Below are 18,282 nucleotides of genomic sequence, written 5' to 3'. Positions count from 1 at the left end.
TAGAATCGGTGCCATTGACTACTAAACAAAACGCGATTACACAGTACTTCAATCTAGCTTTATTACTCTATCTACGTGTGCAAACAAAGTGCACAAGATGCTACTCAATATCGGATCCGATATGTTAACATTCCGATATGTCGTTTCATAAAGTATTTTCTTCTATGACACATCACAAACTCAGACGTGTCACGTCAGTTTGACATAATCACTTGACAAATTATTGAAATGAAATGATGTCGAATGTCGATTGTGTTCGAAAAGTTTTGCTCAAAAGTGAATTTTAAAGTGTATTTATAGTGAAAGTACGTGATATTGTGGAGACAAATTATTAAAAATGCTGACCAAATTCGAAACCAAGTCAGCCAGGGTGAAGGGAATATCGTTTCATGCGAAACGACCATGGGTACTGGCCAGTCTTCACAATGGTGTAATACAGCTTTGGGACTATCGTATGTGTACTTTACTAGAGAAATTCGATGAACACGATGGACCAGTGCGTGGAATCTGCTTCCATATCCAACAGCCACTATTTGTTTCCGGTGGTGACGACTATAAGATTAAGGTTAGTATCATATAAGGCAAAGCACTATCTTGTGCAGGCATGTTTTGTATTCTATAAGAATAGTAAAACGATCTTAATTTTTTTTTGAACTTTCTGATGTTATTGTGATTCCCGCAACACATGTTAGAGCTCTTAAATTAATATTCTAGTTGGATTGATGTATAGAATAGTGCTTACTATTTTTGGCTTTAATATTTGGGTATTCTAGGGTTTATGAACAATGCCAGCGACTGTGGCTTTAGGTTTTTTAACATTGTCTGGGAACTCTGATTTTCTGAAATGAATATTATCTTGTGTTGTTTCCTGTGTGAAGGCTATCTCTGTGTAAATCTCATAAAAATTGGTTCAAATCTCATCAAAACTGGTTCATTGGTTAAGCCATAATAAAAGGAACAGACAGACACACTTTCAGATTTATAACATTAGTATGGTAACTTAACCATTGTAAAATTGTGTTATTGTTAAAAATTAAGGTTGATATATTAATTATACAGGTGTGGAATTACAAACAACGAAGATGTCTCTTCACACTGCTTGGACATTTGGACTACATCCGTGCCACATACTTCCACCATGAGTACCCTTGGATTCTGAGTGCCTCTGATGATCAGGTGATACTACTGTGTGCTTTTGTGCCCACATTTTCTTACTGTAAAACATAATTATGATAAACTAGTTTATGCTCGCGACTTCGCGTAGACTACACAAATTTCAAATGCCTAAGTCATAATAGCTATCTGCGTGCCAAATTTCAGCCCGATCCCTCCAGTACTTTGAGCTGTGCATTGATAGATCACTCAGTCAGTCACCTTTTCCTTTTATATATATTTAGACTAAGTGATGCCTGTGTTGTTCATGTGGATTTAGGATTTTTGATGATCTGTGGCTAAAAGTAGCCTATGTCCGTCCCTCAGATAGATCAAAATCAGTAATGGATGGGGTGTGACAAGCGACAAGTGTTTATGAACAAATAATTAGTATTTTCAACTTTCAGAGTATGATTAATATACCAAGTGAGTTATCATATAAAAGGGCTTTACCTGTACATTCTTAAACAGATTTTTGTTTATTCTCACGCATTTTTGATTTATCGTTCAAAATGTTGAAAATATATGACTAGTACAGAACCCTAGGTGCACAAGTCTGACTCGCACTTGGCCAGTCTTTTAATCTATTACAAGTTAGTGCTTACCTGCAAACTCATTTCCCGTTTATATGACTACAGTGTTTATCACTGTACCGAGGAGGTAGTAAAAGTTTTGTTCTACTTCAAAAATATTTTCTCACCTTTTTTTTATAGACAATAAGAATATGGAACTGGCAATCCCGTCAATGCATCAGCGTACTAACCGGCCATAATCACTACGTCATGTGCGCACAATTCCACCCTACTGAGGACCTCATAGTCTCTGCATCACTGGACCAGTCTGTCCGAGTCTGGGACTTCTCAGGATTGAGGAAGAAGAGTGTGGCACCGGGACCCTCAGGGTTGGCCGAGCACTTGAGGAACCCACAAGCAACCGATTTGTTTGGACAGGTAAATGTATGTTTACTTTATTTATTTTTTGGATGGTGCCATGGTGTGGGTGTGGGCTGCTCTGTTCAGACATTAAAACAATAACAATTTGTTGTATGTGTGTTGGCATACTCATAACATGTAAATCTTATAAATTGCCCAAGGATGTGGTATGGTTATGACAAGCTCTGTTCTCTGTCAACGGGCTGGTTTTTTTTGTTTTTCAATTTCATGAACCGTAATATGTAGAGACTTGAAATTTTCACAGAGTGTGTTTCTATTGCAACAAATAATAAAAAGCCTAGATGGCGAATTTCAAAATGGCCGTCAAAATAATTTAAAAGTGTAAAGTGCAGTGTCGTTTGTATCTTGTGCAATGGTCATCCCCTTCATGCTCAATTCCACTCGCACTTGACCGGTTTTTTTGACAGCTAACTACATTACTAAGTAATTACCAACAGATTACATATAAATTTAATATTGCAACGTGATATTAATAATAATTTTCTTAATTGGATTTCAATTTCTTATCTCAGAAGTACATGTTATAATATGACACCCAGGTCGGCCAGGTTTCTTGTTCATATAACTTTTAAATCATCTTTCGATGTCAATAAAATGTTCATGAAAATCTAGTGCATAGTTAAAATCATAAAAGCTTCTACCATGTTATTTTTCTTTGCCTGCTGTATATATTCGTCTTTATTCAACTTTATAATTTCATTTCATATTATAATGGAGTAATTTGTACATAATATAAATAAAATAAGCATTTCTTTTATCATGCAACCATCAGATATTTTAATTTTAATTTTAGTTTTAATGTTATTTAAGAGTTGGTCTGCAGTCTGTAAAGGGGCTATTAAGTATTACACCTTCCTAAATTTAGACAACTAAAAGATTTTGTTCCTAACCTCAGAGCAGTGTAATGTGTGTGTCTGCTCTGTAGTTAGTAATAAAATCATTTAGTCGTCTAAAAGGTGTAATAATCCCTTTAGTCGAAAATGATATATAAATATTGTCGAAATTCAGACTCTTATGAAGCGATTTGCTATCACGCTTATGGCGATGTATCACGATTCAAAATAGGTTGAATTTGAACAAAAAAACTGTAACTGGATTCATTCAAATTGGGTATTTGACTACATCAAAAATAAATTATTTCTCAGTGATTATTAAATAGAGGGTCTTCCAAAATACGTAAAATCCACGTCCTTTGTTGGTTTTAAGTGTAATAACTATTTTAAATCATCGATTAAACTAAAAAGGACCTCAAATGACTGTGACGTCACACACCGGTATTTCATAGAATATCACATACTAAGCGCGCGTTTAGACGTTTGATAAAAAGTTACTGATTTGACTAGTTGTCCAATACCGTATTTTCAAATTGTAGAATTTTCTTATTGAACCATTGTGTTGTAAATCTGTAAGTATTAAAGGTGCACTGCATTTCCCCCAGGCTGACGCAGTGGTGAAGCATGTGTTGGAAGGCCACGACCGTGGAGTCAACTGGGCCTCCTTCCACCCCACACTGCCTCTTATAGTCTCCGCGGCTGACGATCGACAGGTCAAGTTGTGGAGGATGAACGATTCTAAGGTGCATTTTATATCTTCTTTTGACTTTTAAATGTAGATCAATGAAGGAAGGTGACCTAAAGCTAGAATGTAGAGTTCCTGGGTGAGTATTGGTTCGGCGACGTGTAAATAGTCACTGATCCTGGGTGCGTGTGCGAAATTAATTATAATAATTATACTGCAATAGTATGGAATTCGCGGCGATGGTATGTGCAACAAAAGACCTAGAAAAAACAACAAAATAATGCCTAAAACAGATATATACAAGGAAGAAATCACTGACCTGTTCTTATGAAATTCTCCAGGACTCCTTGAATCAGCCTTAGGGATGCGTGAGAGCGTTTCTAGATTTTCGTGCTGGTACCAATGCAAGGCCATAGGTGGTCTGCGCGCGAGCGAATGTTAGCGTGTCGTTTTTCAGACTGCGTTTTTACATATGGCGTTGACAGGTGCTCCTATGACGGGAGCGTGTGTGCGCGCGATTTGCCGCGATGCAACACCTATGTTAGAGGTCTTATTGTGAGGTTTTATCTGAACATAAACACACTTTTGTAATTTTTTTTTTATAAATCTTTTATTACCTTAAAATAATAATAACATACAATTCTACTAAATAAACTTAAGTTTAATTTTTCTTTTGTAATTAATAATAATATAATCACTTCAATTTAAGTTTTCTACATCTGACACGTCTATTTCGTTAGTGGGATGGATGAGGCAAACACTGAGTTGCCACACTATAAAACGTCATAACTTGAAGATAAGTCATCCTAGCAGACTCCCATCACAGCACAGGTCGTTCCATACAAATGTAGTTTGATTCGCATTTAAACATATTAACCATTCAAATAAAAGTCAATGTAATTTTGTAGTCACCTTTTAGAAAATTTTAATTTCTGTGTCTACATAATTTCATTGAGAAATTACGTTTTTAGAATAGAATAGAATAGACTTTTGAATCATCAAATGCATCTACCAATGGTTCGGAATGCCTTTCCTACCGAGAAGGACCAGCAAGAAAATCGGCGCTTGCTCTATTCAAAGAATTCGATTATTGGGAAAATTCTTGTAAAAATGAGTATTGCGAGTCAGATTTTTTGATCCAAAAACCTAAAGGAACGTGTTTCCATAGGCCTGGGAAGTGGACACGTGCCGCGGCCACTACAACAACGTGTCCTGCGCCTTGTTCCACGCGCGACACGAACTCATTCTGTCCAACAGTGAGGACAGGTCCATCCGAGTGTGGGACATGACCAAACGCACATGCTTGCACACGTTTAGACGGGAAAATGACCGGTGAGTATTATCGTTATCATCACCACGACCAAATCATCATCATCATCATTAACCAATAGACGTCCACTGCTGGACATAGGTCTCTTGTAGGGAAGACGACGATCTAATCACGACCAAATACGCATCTTAAATATATAAAAGGAAGAGGTGACTGACTGATCTATCAGCGCACAGCTCAAACTACTGGACGAATCTGGCTGAAATTTGGCAAGCAGATAGCTATTATGACGTACGCATTCGCTAAGAAAGGATTTTTGAAATTCCAACCCCTAAGGGTGTGAAATAGGAGGTTGAAATGTGTACGGACGAAGTCTCGAGCATAAGCTAGTCACCATATTTTTTTTTATTTTTTTTTATTCATATACAAGTTAGCCCTTGACTGCAATCTCACCTGGTGGTAAGTGACGATGCAGTCTAAGATGGAAGCGGGCTAACCGGGAAAAGGTATGATACTTTATAATAAGCCCATGCATGCCCCTTTGGTTTCCACACGGTATCGTACTGGAACGCTAAATCGCTTGGCGGCACGACTTTGCCGGTAGGGTGGTAACTAGCCACGGCCGAAGCCTGAGCTCCCACTAATAAGACCGCCAATAAGTAATAATAAATGCCCTTATTCTGTTCCTCAGATATTGGGTACTAGCGGCTCACCCGACTCTGAACCTATTCGCGGCGGGCCACGACGTCGGCATGATTCTGTTCAAGCTGCAGCGGGAGAGGCCCGCATATGCGCTGCATAACAACATGCTGTTTTATATCAAGGACAGGTATGTATTGTGCGCGACAGGTCAAAATGGCAATTGGGGGAGGGAACAACCCGCACAGCCCCCGCGCTAACCCGGTGCGGGCGAGCACGGTTGTGCAGGGCGTCCCCCCGCCTTGCCATCGACCTGATGCGTACTATACCTATAATCTCAAATATATACAAAAATAACTAAACCACTCATAGATAATAATAGAAGACTACATACAATTCAATGAACTTAATCACCCCTACATCTTTTTTTTTTCGTATTTTTTTACATCGAATTTGTGTATATCCTATTCAAATTCCACCTTGACGCAGTGTATGACTGAGGGACGATTCACACTAACATAGATGAAAGAAGAGAATTGTACCGGAAAAAATCGACGAAAAGTCGCGCGTTTAAAAATTAAAATTATCTCATTTGCGTAGGCAACTACGTAAATTGGACATGTCGACCAACCGAGACGCCCCTGTTATGCAGATCAAAGGAGGCGGCAGACACCAGCCTTACAGGTAAAACTACACTTTTTGTTGTCACTTTCGAGAAATATAACGAATATTTGGTTTATAAGTCCCGCAAATTGCGCTGAAACCATGTCTCATTTACATCGAAATGACGTAATTTTGACGTCAGCCGAAATAAACCTTATACCTTTTATGTTATTTAGATGAAGCAGGTGTAACTTTGCAAAACCAATCATTAAAAACAACAAGCTTGATATGTCTGCTCAACTTTGTATATTTTCAGGAAATTTCGTTGTTTTTTCTGGGATGTTTTTGAAATCTGGTTTTTTACAGCATGTCGCTAAACCACGCGGAATGGTGCGTGTTGGTGACGTGGCGTATAGGCGACAGTAACACGTACGAACTGTACTCCGCGCCGCGCGACGGCACTGAGGCTACGACCAGTCCACCTGAGCCCTTGCGCGGGCATGCCGCCTCCGCTGTATGGGTCGCTAGAAACCGGTTCGCTGCGCTGGAAAGAAACAACCAGGTATGTCCCCTGGAAAGATCAAGAGTTCCGGTCTTATGCGTCGTTTTTTGAAATGTTAGACCGCTAAATCTTCGCAGAGGTAACGGTGAAGATCTCCGCGTGCGTTTTTTCGCCGCTTGAAGAATTTCGTTAGGTTTGTCACCAGAAACTAGACAGGTTTTCGTGATTGACGTATGAATTGTACTCTGCGGCTCCTCCGGTCGTGTCGGGTTACCGTCCCATCGGGTTATGAGAGAAATGCGTAAACACACGTGCGTGTGTTTACGCATACTCGTGTGTACTATAATATCTGTTGCTTAGTCTTGACTAGTTTCCGTTGAGATTGGCTGTGGCCAACGAGATTCAGTCGGAAGGACACAGCGATACAGTATTAAAGTTTCATGGATAGACTAGTTTATTATTATATACTTCGTCCGCATGGACGACACAAAGAAATACCTATTTTACCCCCTTAGAAGTTGAATTTTCAAAAATCCTTTTTAGCGGATGTCTATGTCCTAAATAGTTATCTGCATTCCGAATTTCAGCTCGATCCGTCGTTTGCAGATAGATAGATCAGGCAATCAGTCAGCTTTTCCTTTTATATATTTAGATGTTTGACTAGCTTAAGTTCTTGTTACAGCTTGTAATAAAGAACCTGAAGAATGAAGTGTCAAAAAAGATAGCAACGCCCACTTGTGAAGAAATAATGTACGCTGGAACGGGCATGCTTTTGCTGCGCGAGCCCGATTGTGTTCAACTATTGGATGTGCAGCAAAAACGGACTATTGCAAGCGTAAGTGTTATTTCAATCCTTCTAGATAAAACATGTTGTTCTGGTTAATTGTGGCTAATTAATAATTAATTAGCTCATAATTCATGTATTTTGTTTTCTCTTACAGGTAAAAGTATCTAAATGCCGCTACGCTATATGGAACTCGGACATGTCCTTAGTAGCATTATTATCCAAACATTCGGTGACGATTTGCACTAAGAAGCTGGAGCAACTGTGCTCTATAACTGAGGGCGCGCGAGTCAAGTCGGGCGCCTTTGATGACTCCACTCCGCAACCCGTGTTCATCTACACCACCGCCAATCATATCAAGTACTGCTGTAAAGACGGGTAAGTGAACATTCGATGACGATTTGCACTAAGAAGCTGGTGCAACTGTGCTCTATAACTGAGGGCGCGCGAGTCAAGTCGGGCGCCTTTGATGACTCCACTCCGCAACCCGTGTTCATCTACACCACCGCCAATCATATCAAGTACTGCTGTAAAGACGGGTAAGTGAACATTCGATGACGATTTGCACTAAGAAGCTGGTGCAACTGTGCTCTATAACTGAGGGCGCGCGAGTCAAGTCGGGCGCCTTTGATGACTCCACTCCGCAACCCGTGTTCATCTACACCACCGCCAATCATATCAAGTACTGCTGTAAAGACGGGTAAGTGAACATTCGATGACGATTTGCACTAAGAAGCTGGTGCAACTGTGCTCTATAACTGAGGGCGCGCGAGTCAAGTCGGGCGCCTTTGATGACTCCACTCCGCAACCCGTGTTCATCTACACCACCGCCAATCATATCAAGTACTGCTGTAAAGACGGGTAAGTGAACATTCGATGACGATTTGCACTAAGAAGCTGGTGCAACTGTGCTCTATAACTGAGGGCGCGCGAGTCAAGTCGGGCGCCTTTGATGACTCCACTCCGCAACCCGTGTTCATCTACACCACCGCCAATCATATCAAGTACTGCTGTAAAGACGGGTAAGTGAACATTCGATGACGATTTGCACTAAGAAGCTGGTGCAACTGTGCTCTATAACTGAGGGCGCGCGAGTCAAGTCGGGCGCCTTTGATGACTCCACTCCGCAACCCGTGTTCATCTACACCACCGCCAATCATATCAAGTACTGCTGTAAAGACGGGTAAGTGAACATTCGATGACGATTTGCACTAAGAAGCTGGTGCAACTGTGCTCTATAACTGAGGGCGCGCGAGTCAAGTCGGGCGCCTTTGATGACTGCACTCCGCAACCCGTGTTCATCTACACCACCGCAAATCTTGTCCAGTAGTCAAGTACTGATGCTGTAAAGATGGGTTATTCATTAAAGTATTGTCAAAAAGATTTTAAAAATGCATGCATTTCGTTTAACTATACGTTAATATCTGTTCCGGCTGTACTCACGTGTTTAGTCGACGTTATTTATAATGGAAGTCACTCACGGTAGTTTAAACGCTAAAATATGCGTTAATAGTCTAGTGTTTAAGACGTCCTTATTCCTCCTATATAAGAAAAATGGCGGACTACTAGGTAGGCCAGCTTCATACTAAAATATGGAAACCCCCTTTTTTTTCAAATATTTGTTTACTTGAATTTTCAAGGAATATTTTGTTTTGCAGCGATTACGGTATAATCCGCACTTTGGACGTTCCGGTGTACGCAGTTAAAGTGATCGCGAGCGAGACTGGAGCGAGAGTGGTTTGTCTCGATCGCGAAGCTCGACCTAAAGTGCTCAATATCGATCCTACCGAGTACAGGTTAGTATATTTTGCTTGTTTCTTTATTTATTTATCCAGATACAAGTTAACTTGACTGTAATCTCACCAGGTGGCAACTTTTTTTTTAAAGATTTTACTAGCCAAGTTTATTATGCTGACTAATATTCCACTTTCAACTCCAACTAAGCGCAAAAAAAGCTAAAGCTTGTGCTAGGAGCAGGTACGACAATAGTGCAACGGGTGGGGCTTGAACCGATGACCTTTCGGATTTCAGTCCGCTCCTTAAACCGTTAACTAACATGCAAAAAATCACACCGATCCGTTGCTCCGTTGCGACGTGATTGAAGGACAAACCAGCAAGCCAACAAACAAACACACCTTCACATTTATAATAGGGGTAGTGATTATTTAAAAATTTTCTTGAAGTATAGGTAAAATACTATCGTAATAATTACAGATAGACACATCTCTATATATAAAAATGAATCACTGAATGTGTTGCTCGTCGCAAATCTCGAGAACCGCTGAACCGATTTCGCTAATTCTTTTTCTATAATATTTCTTGAAGTACGAGGAAGGTTCTTCCGGGAAGAAAAATTAAAAAAAAATCGATTGTTAGGCGGTACGAAGTTCGCCGGGGCAGCTAGTAATGAATAGAATAATGGTGAGTGGTGATTCAAAGAGCTATGTTTGTGCTAGGTTCAAGCTAGCGCTGGTAACTCGGCAGTACGACCAAGTGCTGCACATGGTGCGGACAGCCAAGCTTGTGGGGCAGAGCATCATCGCTTATCTGCAGGAAAAGGGTAAGATACGGGTTTGTTCTCTAATTCATGGGGTTTATTGATCAACTGTGCCAATAAAGCTGTGACAGCCTAGTGGTTAGGACATCCGTCTCCTAATCGGAGGTCGGGGGTTAGATCCTGAACACGCATTTTTTTTACTGTTTTATTCAAATACAAGTTAACCCTTGACTGCAATCTCATTTGGCGGTTAGTGACGATGCAGTCTAAGGTGAAAGCGGGCTAACCTGGGAGGGGTATGACAGTTTTTAATAAACCCATGCCCCCCCCCCCCCCCTTCCTAACCTCTAACTGTTCGGAGTTATTTGCGTTTTAAGTAATTAAATATCACTTGCTTTAACGGTGAAGGAAAACATCGTGAGTTATCCATAATGTTCTCAAACCCTTCTCATTCTGAGAGGAGACCTGTGCTCAGTAGTGGGCTGGCGATGGGTTGATGCTGATGATGTAATAAAAATTCTGTGTTTTAACCAGGTTACCCCGAAGTAGCGTTACATTTCGTAAAGGACGCCCGCACGAGGTTATCCCTCGCTCTTCAGTGCGGCAACATCGAGGTAGCTTTAGAAGCCGCCAAAAGCCTCGACGAGCCTGACGCCTGGGACAAGCTCGCTAAAGCCGCTTTGGCTACCGGAAACCATCAGGTGACCATTCTTCTTTATGTTAGCTTATGCTCGCGACTTCGTCCGCGTGGACTACGCAAACCCCTATTTCACTGACTTAGGGGTTGAATTTTCAAAAATCCTTTCTTAGCGGATGCCTACGTCTGCGTGCGCACCGTATTCCAGATTAGCTAGTTTACCTAAACTCCTCTCTCTTTATTACACCACCACCACGTAATGACAATTATCGCTTTTCTGACTGAGACCACTGAAATTTCAAAACACTGTTTTACCCTTTTTGTGATTGAATTTTCAAAAATCCTTTATTAGGAGATACCTTTATAATAAAAGCATGCCAAATTTCAGCCCGATCCGTCCAGTAGTTTGAACTGTGTATTTATAGATCAGTCAGTCAGTCTGTCAGGTTTTACTTTTATGTAATACTAGCTTATGCTCGAGATTTCGTCCGCGTGGACTACACAAATTTCAAAACACTGTTTTACCTCTTTTGGGATTTAATTTTCAAAAATCCTTTATTAGGGAATGCCTATGTCTTAATAGCTATCTGCATGCCAAATTTCAGCCCGATCCGTCCAGTAGTTTAAGCATAGATCAGTCAGTCAGTCAGTCAGCTTCTCCTTTTATCTTAGCGACCCGCCCCGGCTTCGCATGTGACATTTTGAGCAATTATCGTCATATTCAAAACAATATTAAACTATGCCTATAAACCTTCTTGAATCTAACCATTGAATCTATTGGTGAAAACCGCATTATAATCCGTTGCGTAGTTTAAAAGATCTAAGCGTTCATACAGACCGCGCGAAGCGACTTTATTTTATAACTAGCTGACCCGCCCCGGCTTCGCTCGGGTGGAATTTTCGAACCGCGTCATTTACGGGAGCCGCGCGGGTACCTTACTCATAGATCTAAACTCCCCTCCCGCACGCGCACCCCCGCCTTGGTGACGCCCACTTCGCTACGGGCCGTGCAGCAGAAATCGTAATATTTTAATTTCGCCATAACTTCAAAACCAAACGTCCAATTTTAATCATTCAAAGACCAAATATTATCTCCATAAACTGTTCTTAGTGATGAAATCATTTATTTTGATAAGGATTAATAGCATGAGTAAAATAAACGCGTTTAAATGTAGTCCAAAAAAAATTCAAGATTTTTAAATAAAAAAATGGTTGCTGTGCCTCACTCGACATAGATGGGTATAGTGTGTCGCGGACTTTTTTGTAGATATTTATAAGATCTACAATTAATTAGAACATTTTATGGTTCTATCTTTTATAGTTTAGGCAGCGTACGCAAAATAAGTAACTTTTCTGGTTGATTTTTTACACCTTGTGTCCGAAAAACCCAAATATCTTACGGAACCCTATTTTTTTCCAAAATAAAATATAGCCTATGTTACTCGTGGATAATGTAGCTTTCGAATGGTGAAAGAATTTTTAAAATCGGTCCAGTAGTTTTTGAGCCTATTCAGTACAAACAAACAAACAAACAAACAAAGTTTTCCTCTTTATAATATTATTATTTTATAATATAGAGATATTATTCTCTTCCAGATAGTGGAGATGTGTTACCAACGCACGAAAAACTTCGACCAGCTGTCGTTCCTGTACCTCATCACGGGCAACCTCGACAAACTGCGAAAGATGATGAAGATCGCGGAGATCAGAAAAGACGTCTCGTCACAGTTCCAGGGCTCCTTACTCCTAGGAGATGTGAGCGAGAGGATCCGACTCTTGAAGAATGCTGGACAGGTAAGTGTACACGTGGACTCCACCAGTAGTAGATAAGTATAGATCACGAGCAAAATGTCATCGCTCAGGTGGCCAAATTTGCACATATATCGACATCATGAATATAAAAAGATTCGAAAAGAAAAAAAAATGAAATAGGTAAATATGTATTTATTCTAAAATGAAACTAAATACAAATACAAATACAAATACTAAAATGAAACTAAATACCTAAGCAATAAGTTTAATTTCTCTATTTTTCGGGCCACTTTTGAAGCACTTAGGCTGAGATCTATAGAGCGCTCTTTGACTTTGCTCAGACTTAAGATTGAGTTAAAACGGGACAGATTTATGTGAGAGATATAGTTCTGTCTCGTTTTAACTCTGTCTTAAGTCTAAGCTAAGTCAGAGTGCGCTCTATAGATCTCTCCCTTAAACTACAAATCTCGTATAAAAAGATAAAAATTGCTGAGTTCAGAAAAGTTGTATTCTCACAATTCTACGGTTCTTTTATCAACCGACTCCAAAAAAGGAGAAGGTCGACTGCGTTTTATTTTTATTTTTATACTAGCTGATGTCCGCGACTGCGTGGATTTAGGTTTTTAAAAATCCCGCGGGAACTCTTTGATTTTCCGGGAGAAAAGTACCCTATGTCACTCTCCAGGTGTTAAACTATACCCATGCAAAAAATTATGTCGAACCGTTGCTCCGTTGCGACGTGATTGAAGGACAAACCAACAAACCAGCAAACAAACATACTTTCGCATTTATAATATGGGTAGTGGGGTGGGTATGGGTAATCTTTGTTACGCGATTTTTCCGCCAATATATAGTAAGCCGTTGATAGGCTGATCATGACGATGAATATCAGGCGATAATACAGCATTTATTTTCCAGCTTTCCCTGGCATACCTAACAGCGGTCAATCACAAGCAGCTGGAAGAGGCGGAACAGCTTAAGGCAGCATTGGAAGCAGCTAATTTGCCCGTCCCGGCGGCCAACCCTGATGCAGTGTTCCTAAGGCCACCTTTGCCAGTGCAGAGAGCTCAACCAAACTGGCCTTTACTGGCTGTCTCCAAGTAAGTGGCTTAACATGTATAGAAAATCTGTTTTCTCATCTTCTAAATATATAAAAGGAAAAGGTGACTGACTGACTGACTGATCTATCAAACGCACAGCTCAAATTATATTGAACGGATCAGGCTGAAATGGCATGCAGATATAATATTATGACGTAGACATCCGTTAACGATTTTTTAAAATTCAAACCTAAGGGGGTAAAATAGGGAGTTGAAATTTGTGTAGTCGCGGACATAAGCCAATAACTCAATAAAATGCTATTTCGATGTTTAAACGACTTCCAAAAAAGAGGTGGCCACCTCGTCTGTCTGGTCCTAAGTCCGTTGCGCGTGCGGTGCCGCGCCGCACGACGTCGTTACGCATCGTGTGGCATGGTACAGCGATTTCTATGTAGGTTGATGGGGCGGCACCGCTCCGGCGTAGCACCTCCATCGTAACGCATCGTGTGGCTTCACGCACTGGATACAGGACCATGTTTAATGCGTTTTTTGTTGTTATCAGGAGTTTCTTCGAAGTGGCCGGTGGAGCCCGTACAGCAGCGGACTCTAACGCAGTGGGCGCGGTGGGCGACGTGGCGGGCGACGAGCCGCTAGAGGCCGGCGGGGCCTGGGGCGACGATGACGACGTGTTACAGGAGAACAAGGTTACTTGTGTAGTTCCTTCGCAGTGGCCGGTGGAGTCCGTACAGTACCGGACTTTAACGCAGTGGGCGCAGTGGGCGACGAGCCGCTAAAAGCCGGCGGAGGCTGACGCGACGATAAAAAAATGCAGTTTAAAAAAATTCGCGCTCACTTCGCTCGCTACATCATTCTATAATTAGCTTCTGTTTTCTAGCTATTCTAATTTCGCAGGAGGATGGCGAGTGTGAGGTGATAGAAGACGCGTGTGACGACGGAGGCTGGGACGTTGGTGACGAGGATTTGGAGCTACCCGAGGAATTAGCACCAGTGCCTGGTGAGTTGTTTGATCTCATTCCACCCTCCCTTTTCCTACAACCGCACCGCACGCCACCGCAAACAATTTCACCCTCACCACTTGTGTGTCTGGTGCACTTCGACCGCCCGTTGTGCCAGATCTTTTTTTCCACGCACATGTAAACTGTGGAATCAACTCCCTTCGGCGGTGTTCCCATTAGATTACAACATGGGGTTATTCAAGGGGCGGACCAACAAATTTTTGAAAGGCCGGCAACGGATTAGTGGTTCCTCTGGTACTGCAACTGTTTATGGGTTATCACTTAACATCAGGTGATCAGCCTACTCGTTTGCAACCGTTTTCTATTGAGGCCTTAGACATCAGTGATTATCGTAGAACAGTTTTTAAAAACCTGTCACATACCTTGGTATAATTGTAATATAATTGTTGGATTTGTAAGATAATGATGTAATGGTGATAATTAATTACAGTATGCGGCAGTAGGTAATGTACATCGACCTTTAGAACGAGATAACATATTTCTAGAGCGATGTCTCTGTCGTTGAGACCAACAAAACGTCATATAGGTATGAGTGACAGAGACAACGCTCTACAAAGCCGAAATGTCATTCTAAAGGCCGATGTACATTACTTTCGGCCGCGTACTGTACATAAACATAAAACTAAAGCTACTAGGGTTACATACAAAATAGACAGTAGTTAGTATAATACGTTTCTTTTATCCAGCGGATATAGACGGCGCGGAAGAGTCTTCGGAATACTTCGTGGCCCCGACTCGAGGAGTCAGCTTGGCGTTGGGCGCTAAACTGAAGACCGCTCACGACCATGTTGCTACTGGACAATTTGAGATCGCTTTCAGGTATTTCTTTGCTTTTAAGAGCCTCAATAGCTCAACCGGTAAAGGAGTGGACTGAAAACCGAAAGGTCGACGGTTCAAACCCCGCCCGTTGCACTATTGTCGTACCTACTCCTAGCACAAGCCTGACGCTTAGTTGGAGAGGAAAGGGGAATATTAGTAATTTAACATGGCTAATATTCTTTTTAAAAAAAAACAACTTCCTCCTTTATAGTTCTTGCATTTCACCAGGGCGAGTGGCTCATGCTTGTGTTTATGTTGTGTCGATATAATTAAGGTAAATGTACCTTATCAGTACCCTTATTATAAATGTGAAAGTTTGTTTGTTTGTTGGTTTATTGGTTTGTTGGTTTGTCCTTCAATCACGTCGCAACGGAGCAACGGATTGACCTGATTTTTTGCATGGGTATAGTCAAAGACCTGGAGTGTGACATAGCCTACTTTTATCCCGGAAAATCGCGGGCGTCAGCTAGTGTGCTATGTAATCTATGTTTAGAGATAAGCATTTCCAATGTAACCTAATTTATTATTACTTTGCTCAAAGTTTCGGATTCTGTGTTTTCTGCCACGTATAACCTAAATCCAACTTAGACCTCATCATTTGTAGCATGATTGTCGTCAAGCGCAGTCTCTCATGCAATAAAAAAATTGTTGCTTCTCCAGAATACTTCTAGAACCGTCGAATGCCCTAACTTTTCACGGATTTGATGAATTGATGATGTTGATGAATGTTACTTCCGTCTGAAAAAAAACCAAAAAGATAAAAAGATCAGAGTTACTCTCAAATCGAAAGTTTTATTTCAAAAATCATTTCATTTCTTTTTCTTTCTACACAGATTGCTAAATGAGCAAGTTGGCATAGTGAACTTCGAGCCGTATTTAGAGACATTCCTGAGCATGTACTCGAGCGCGCGACTCATGTTCGGCGCGCTGCCGCAAGCGCCGCCGCTCGTCGCGCATTTGCACCGGAACTGGAAGGAAGCCAGCGGGAAAGATCTACTACCCGTTTTGAGTGAGTGTCATTTTTTTAAATCTAGGCCATTTCTAACTGAACGAAAGTTAAAGAAAAGTTCGCCATCAATACATACACTGCGCGTTGCTTCGTTAGCGTGATAGAACTCTGAGCAGCGGCATCTAGCGTTTATTGTGCAAGCAGCAAACAGTCCGGTAGGTGTGAGTATGGCATAGTGAACTTCGAGCCGTATATAGAGACATTCCTGAGCATGTACTCTCTTGAGCATGTACTCGAGCGCGCGCCTCATGTTCGGCGCGCTGCCGCAAGCGCCGCCGCTCGTCGCGCATTTGCACCGGAACTGGAAGGAAGCCAGCGGGAAAGATCTACTACCCGTTTTAAGTGAGTGGCATATTATAAAATCTAGGTCATCTCCAACTAAACGAAAGTTAAGGAAAAGTTCATCACCAATACATACACTGCTTGTTGCTTCGTTAGCGTGATATAATTTGAATCAGCGCCATCTAGCTTTCAATATGGAAGCGGCAACGAGTCCGGTGGTAGTAGGTAGGTTAGTATGTAAACTTTATTTCTCAGTCGTTACTTAAGATTAATTTTTCATTGCCATAAACTAGCACATAATTGACAATGAAAATTTTATTTTATTGCTATTCTTTTAGAGTATAATTTTGTTCGTGTAATAATTTGTATGTTGCTGACGTGACCTTGAAGTTTTTACCCATCTCGAAATCGCCAACGTGCCTAAAGAAATTATCACTTCAAAAAATCATAATTCCTTTTTTTTGCAGCGGCAAAACTGAATGACCTAGTGACACAACTGCAACAGTGCTACCAACTGACGACGAGTGGCAAATTCACGGAGGCCACCGAAAGATTGCAGCGAGTGGTGAGATTGGTACCCCTGCTGCAAGTGGACTCCAAACAAGAGTTATCCGAAGCGCAACAACTGCTGGCCATCTGTAAGGAGTACCTGCTGGGGCTGCAGATGGAGACTGCCAGGAAAGGTAGGATTATTATTGACTCTATAAGTCCCGCAAATTGCTATTGCGCTGGAACCATGTCTCATTAACATCGAAATTACGTTATTTTCACGTCAGCCGAAATAAAAATATTATAATAATTAAAACGCACCGAAAAGTTAGAGGTGCGTGCCCGGGATCGAACCCCCGACCTCCGATTAGACGGCGAACTCCCAATCACTAGGCTATCACAGCTTACTTTTTGTTTTATATACTTAGATAAATGATTTTTGTCCCCCAGCAATGCCGAAGAACACACTCGACGAACAGAAACGCACGTGCGAAATGGCCGCCTACTTCACGCACTGCAAACTGCAACCCGTGCACCAAATACTGACCCTCCGAACCGCATTAAACATGTTCTTCAAGCTCAAGAACTACAGGACCGCCGCCTCCTTCGCCAGAAGACTTCTAGAACTCGGCCCGAGGCCAGAAGTCGCTCAGCAAGCCAGAAAAATCCTTCAAGCATGTGAAAAGACACCTACAGACGAACATCAATTATTGTATGATGAGCACAACCCGTTTAATATATGTGGGATCAGTTATAAACCTATATACAGAGGAAAACCTGAAGAGAAATGTTCCTTGTGCAATGCTAGCTTCTTACCGGAACACAAAGGAAAACTCTGTGCAGTGTGCGGAGTCGCGGAGATAGGCAAAGATGTATTAGGACTTAGGATCTGCCCGTTGCAGTTCCAGAGATAATTTTGTAATGATTTTTCTGTTTCATTTGGAATGTATTTTTAAGAATATTATTATCATACTATAAATAAACTATTATTATATCGCATTTTTGCTGTTTTATTTCAATTTTCAAAAAGCTAGAACTCAGAGCCGTCTGAAAAGTCTGTTACCAATGAAATAAAAATTAAATTAAAAAATTTATAACCCCCGACACAAAAACCCTCTAAAAAGTAAAACAATAATAACCATACATAGGCTCTTTATAAATAGTAATATTTTAATCCAAGCGTCGTCGATTCGGGGGACCCCTGAAGTTATTCGTTAACATTAGCTACTATGTAGCTGTTCTTCTAACGGTCCCCCGACACGATGACGGCTTGGATTTAAATAATATACTACTAAGAGA

At 41.2% G+C, this 18,282-nt stretch overlaps 1 protein-coding gene across 1 annotated transcript; it reads left to right on the top strand.

Moving 5' to 3' along the window:
• Nucleotides 1–223: 223 nt before the first annotated feature.
• Nucleotides 224–17,982, top strand: alphaCOP (coatomer subunit alpha). The gene is made up of 21 exons (XM_034981283.2): nucleotides 224–565; nucleotides 1,060–1,176; nucleotides 1,866–2,102; nucleotides 3,544–3,681; nucleotides 4,792–4,955; nucleotides 5,585–5,722; nucleotides 6,133–6,216; nucleotides 6,502–6,697; nucleotides 7,320–7,472; nucleotides 7,579–7,799; nucleotides 9,080–9,217; nucleotides 9,878–9,981; nucleotides 10,453–10,619; nucleotides 12,152–12,349; nucleotides 13,226–13,407; nucleotides 13,910–14,051; nucleotides 14,260–14,362; nucleotides 15,071–15,203; nucleotides 16,037–16,212; nucleotides 16,962–17,177; nucleotides 17,434–17,982. Exons 1-21 carry the CDS (start codon nucleotides 338–340, stop codon nucleotides 17,895–17,897), a joined length of 3,699 nt encoding a protein of 1,232 aa, XP_034837174.1. The 5' UTR covers nucleotides 224–337; the 3' UTR covers nucleotides 17,898–17,982.
• The last annotated feature ends 300 nt before the right edge of the window (nucleotides 17,983–18,282 follow it).

Source organism: Maniola hyperantus, chromosome 24 (assembly GCF_902806685.2).
Source record: "Maniola hyperantus chromosome 24, iAphHyp1.2, whole genome shotgun sequence".
NCBI classification, from domain to species: Eukaryota; Metazoa; Arthropoda; class Insecta; order Lepidoptera; family Nymphalidae; genus Maniola; species Maniola hyperantus.
The sequence above is the reverse complement of the archived record's forward strand: the minus strand, read 5'-3'. Positions and strand labels throughout refer to the sequence as shown.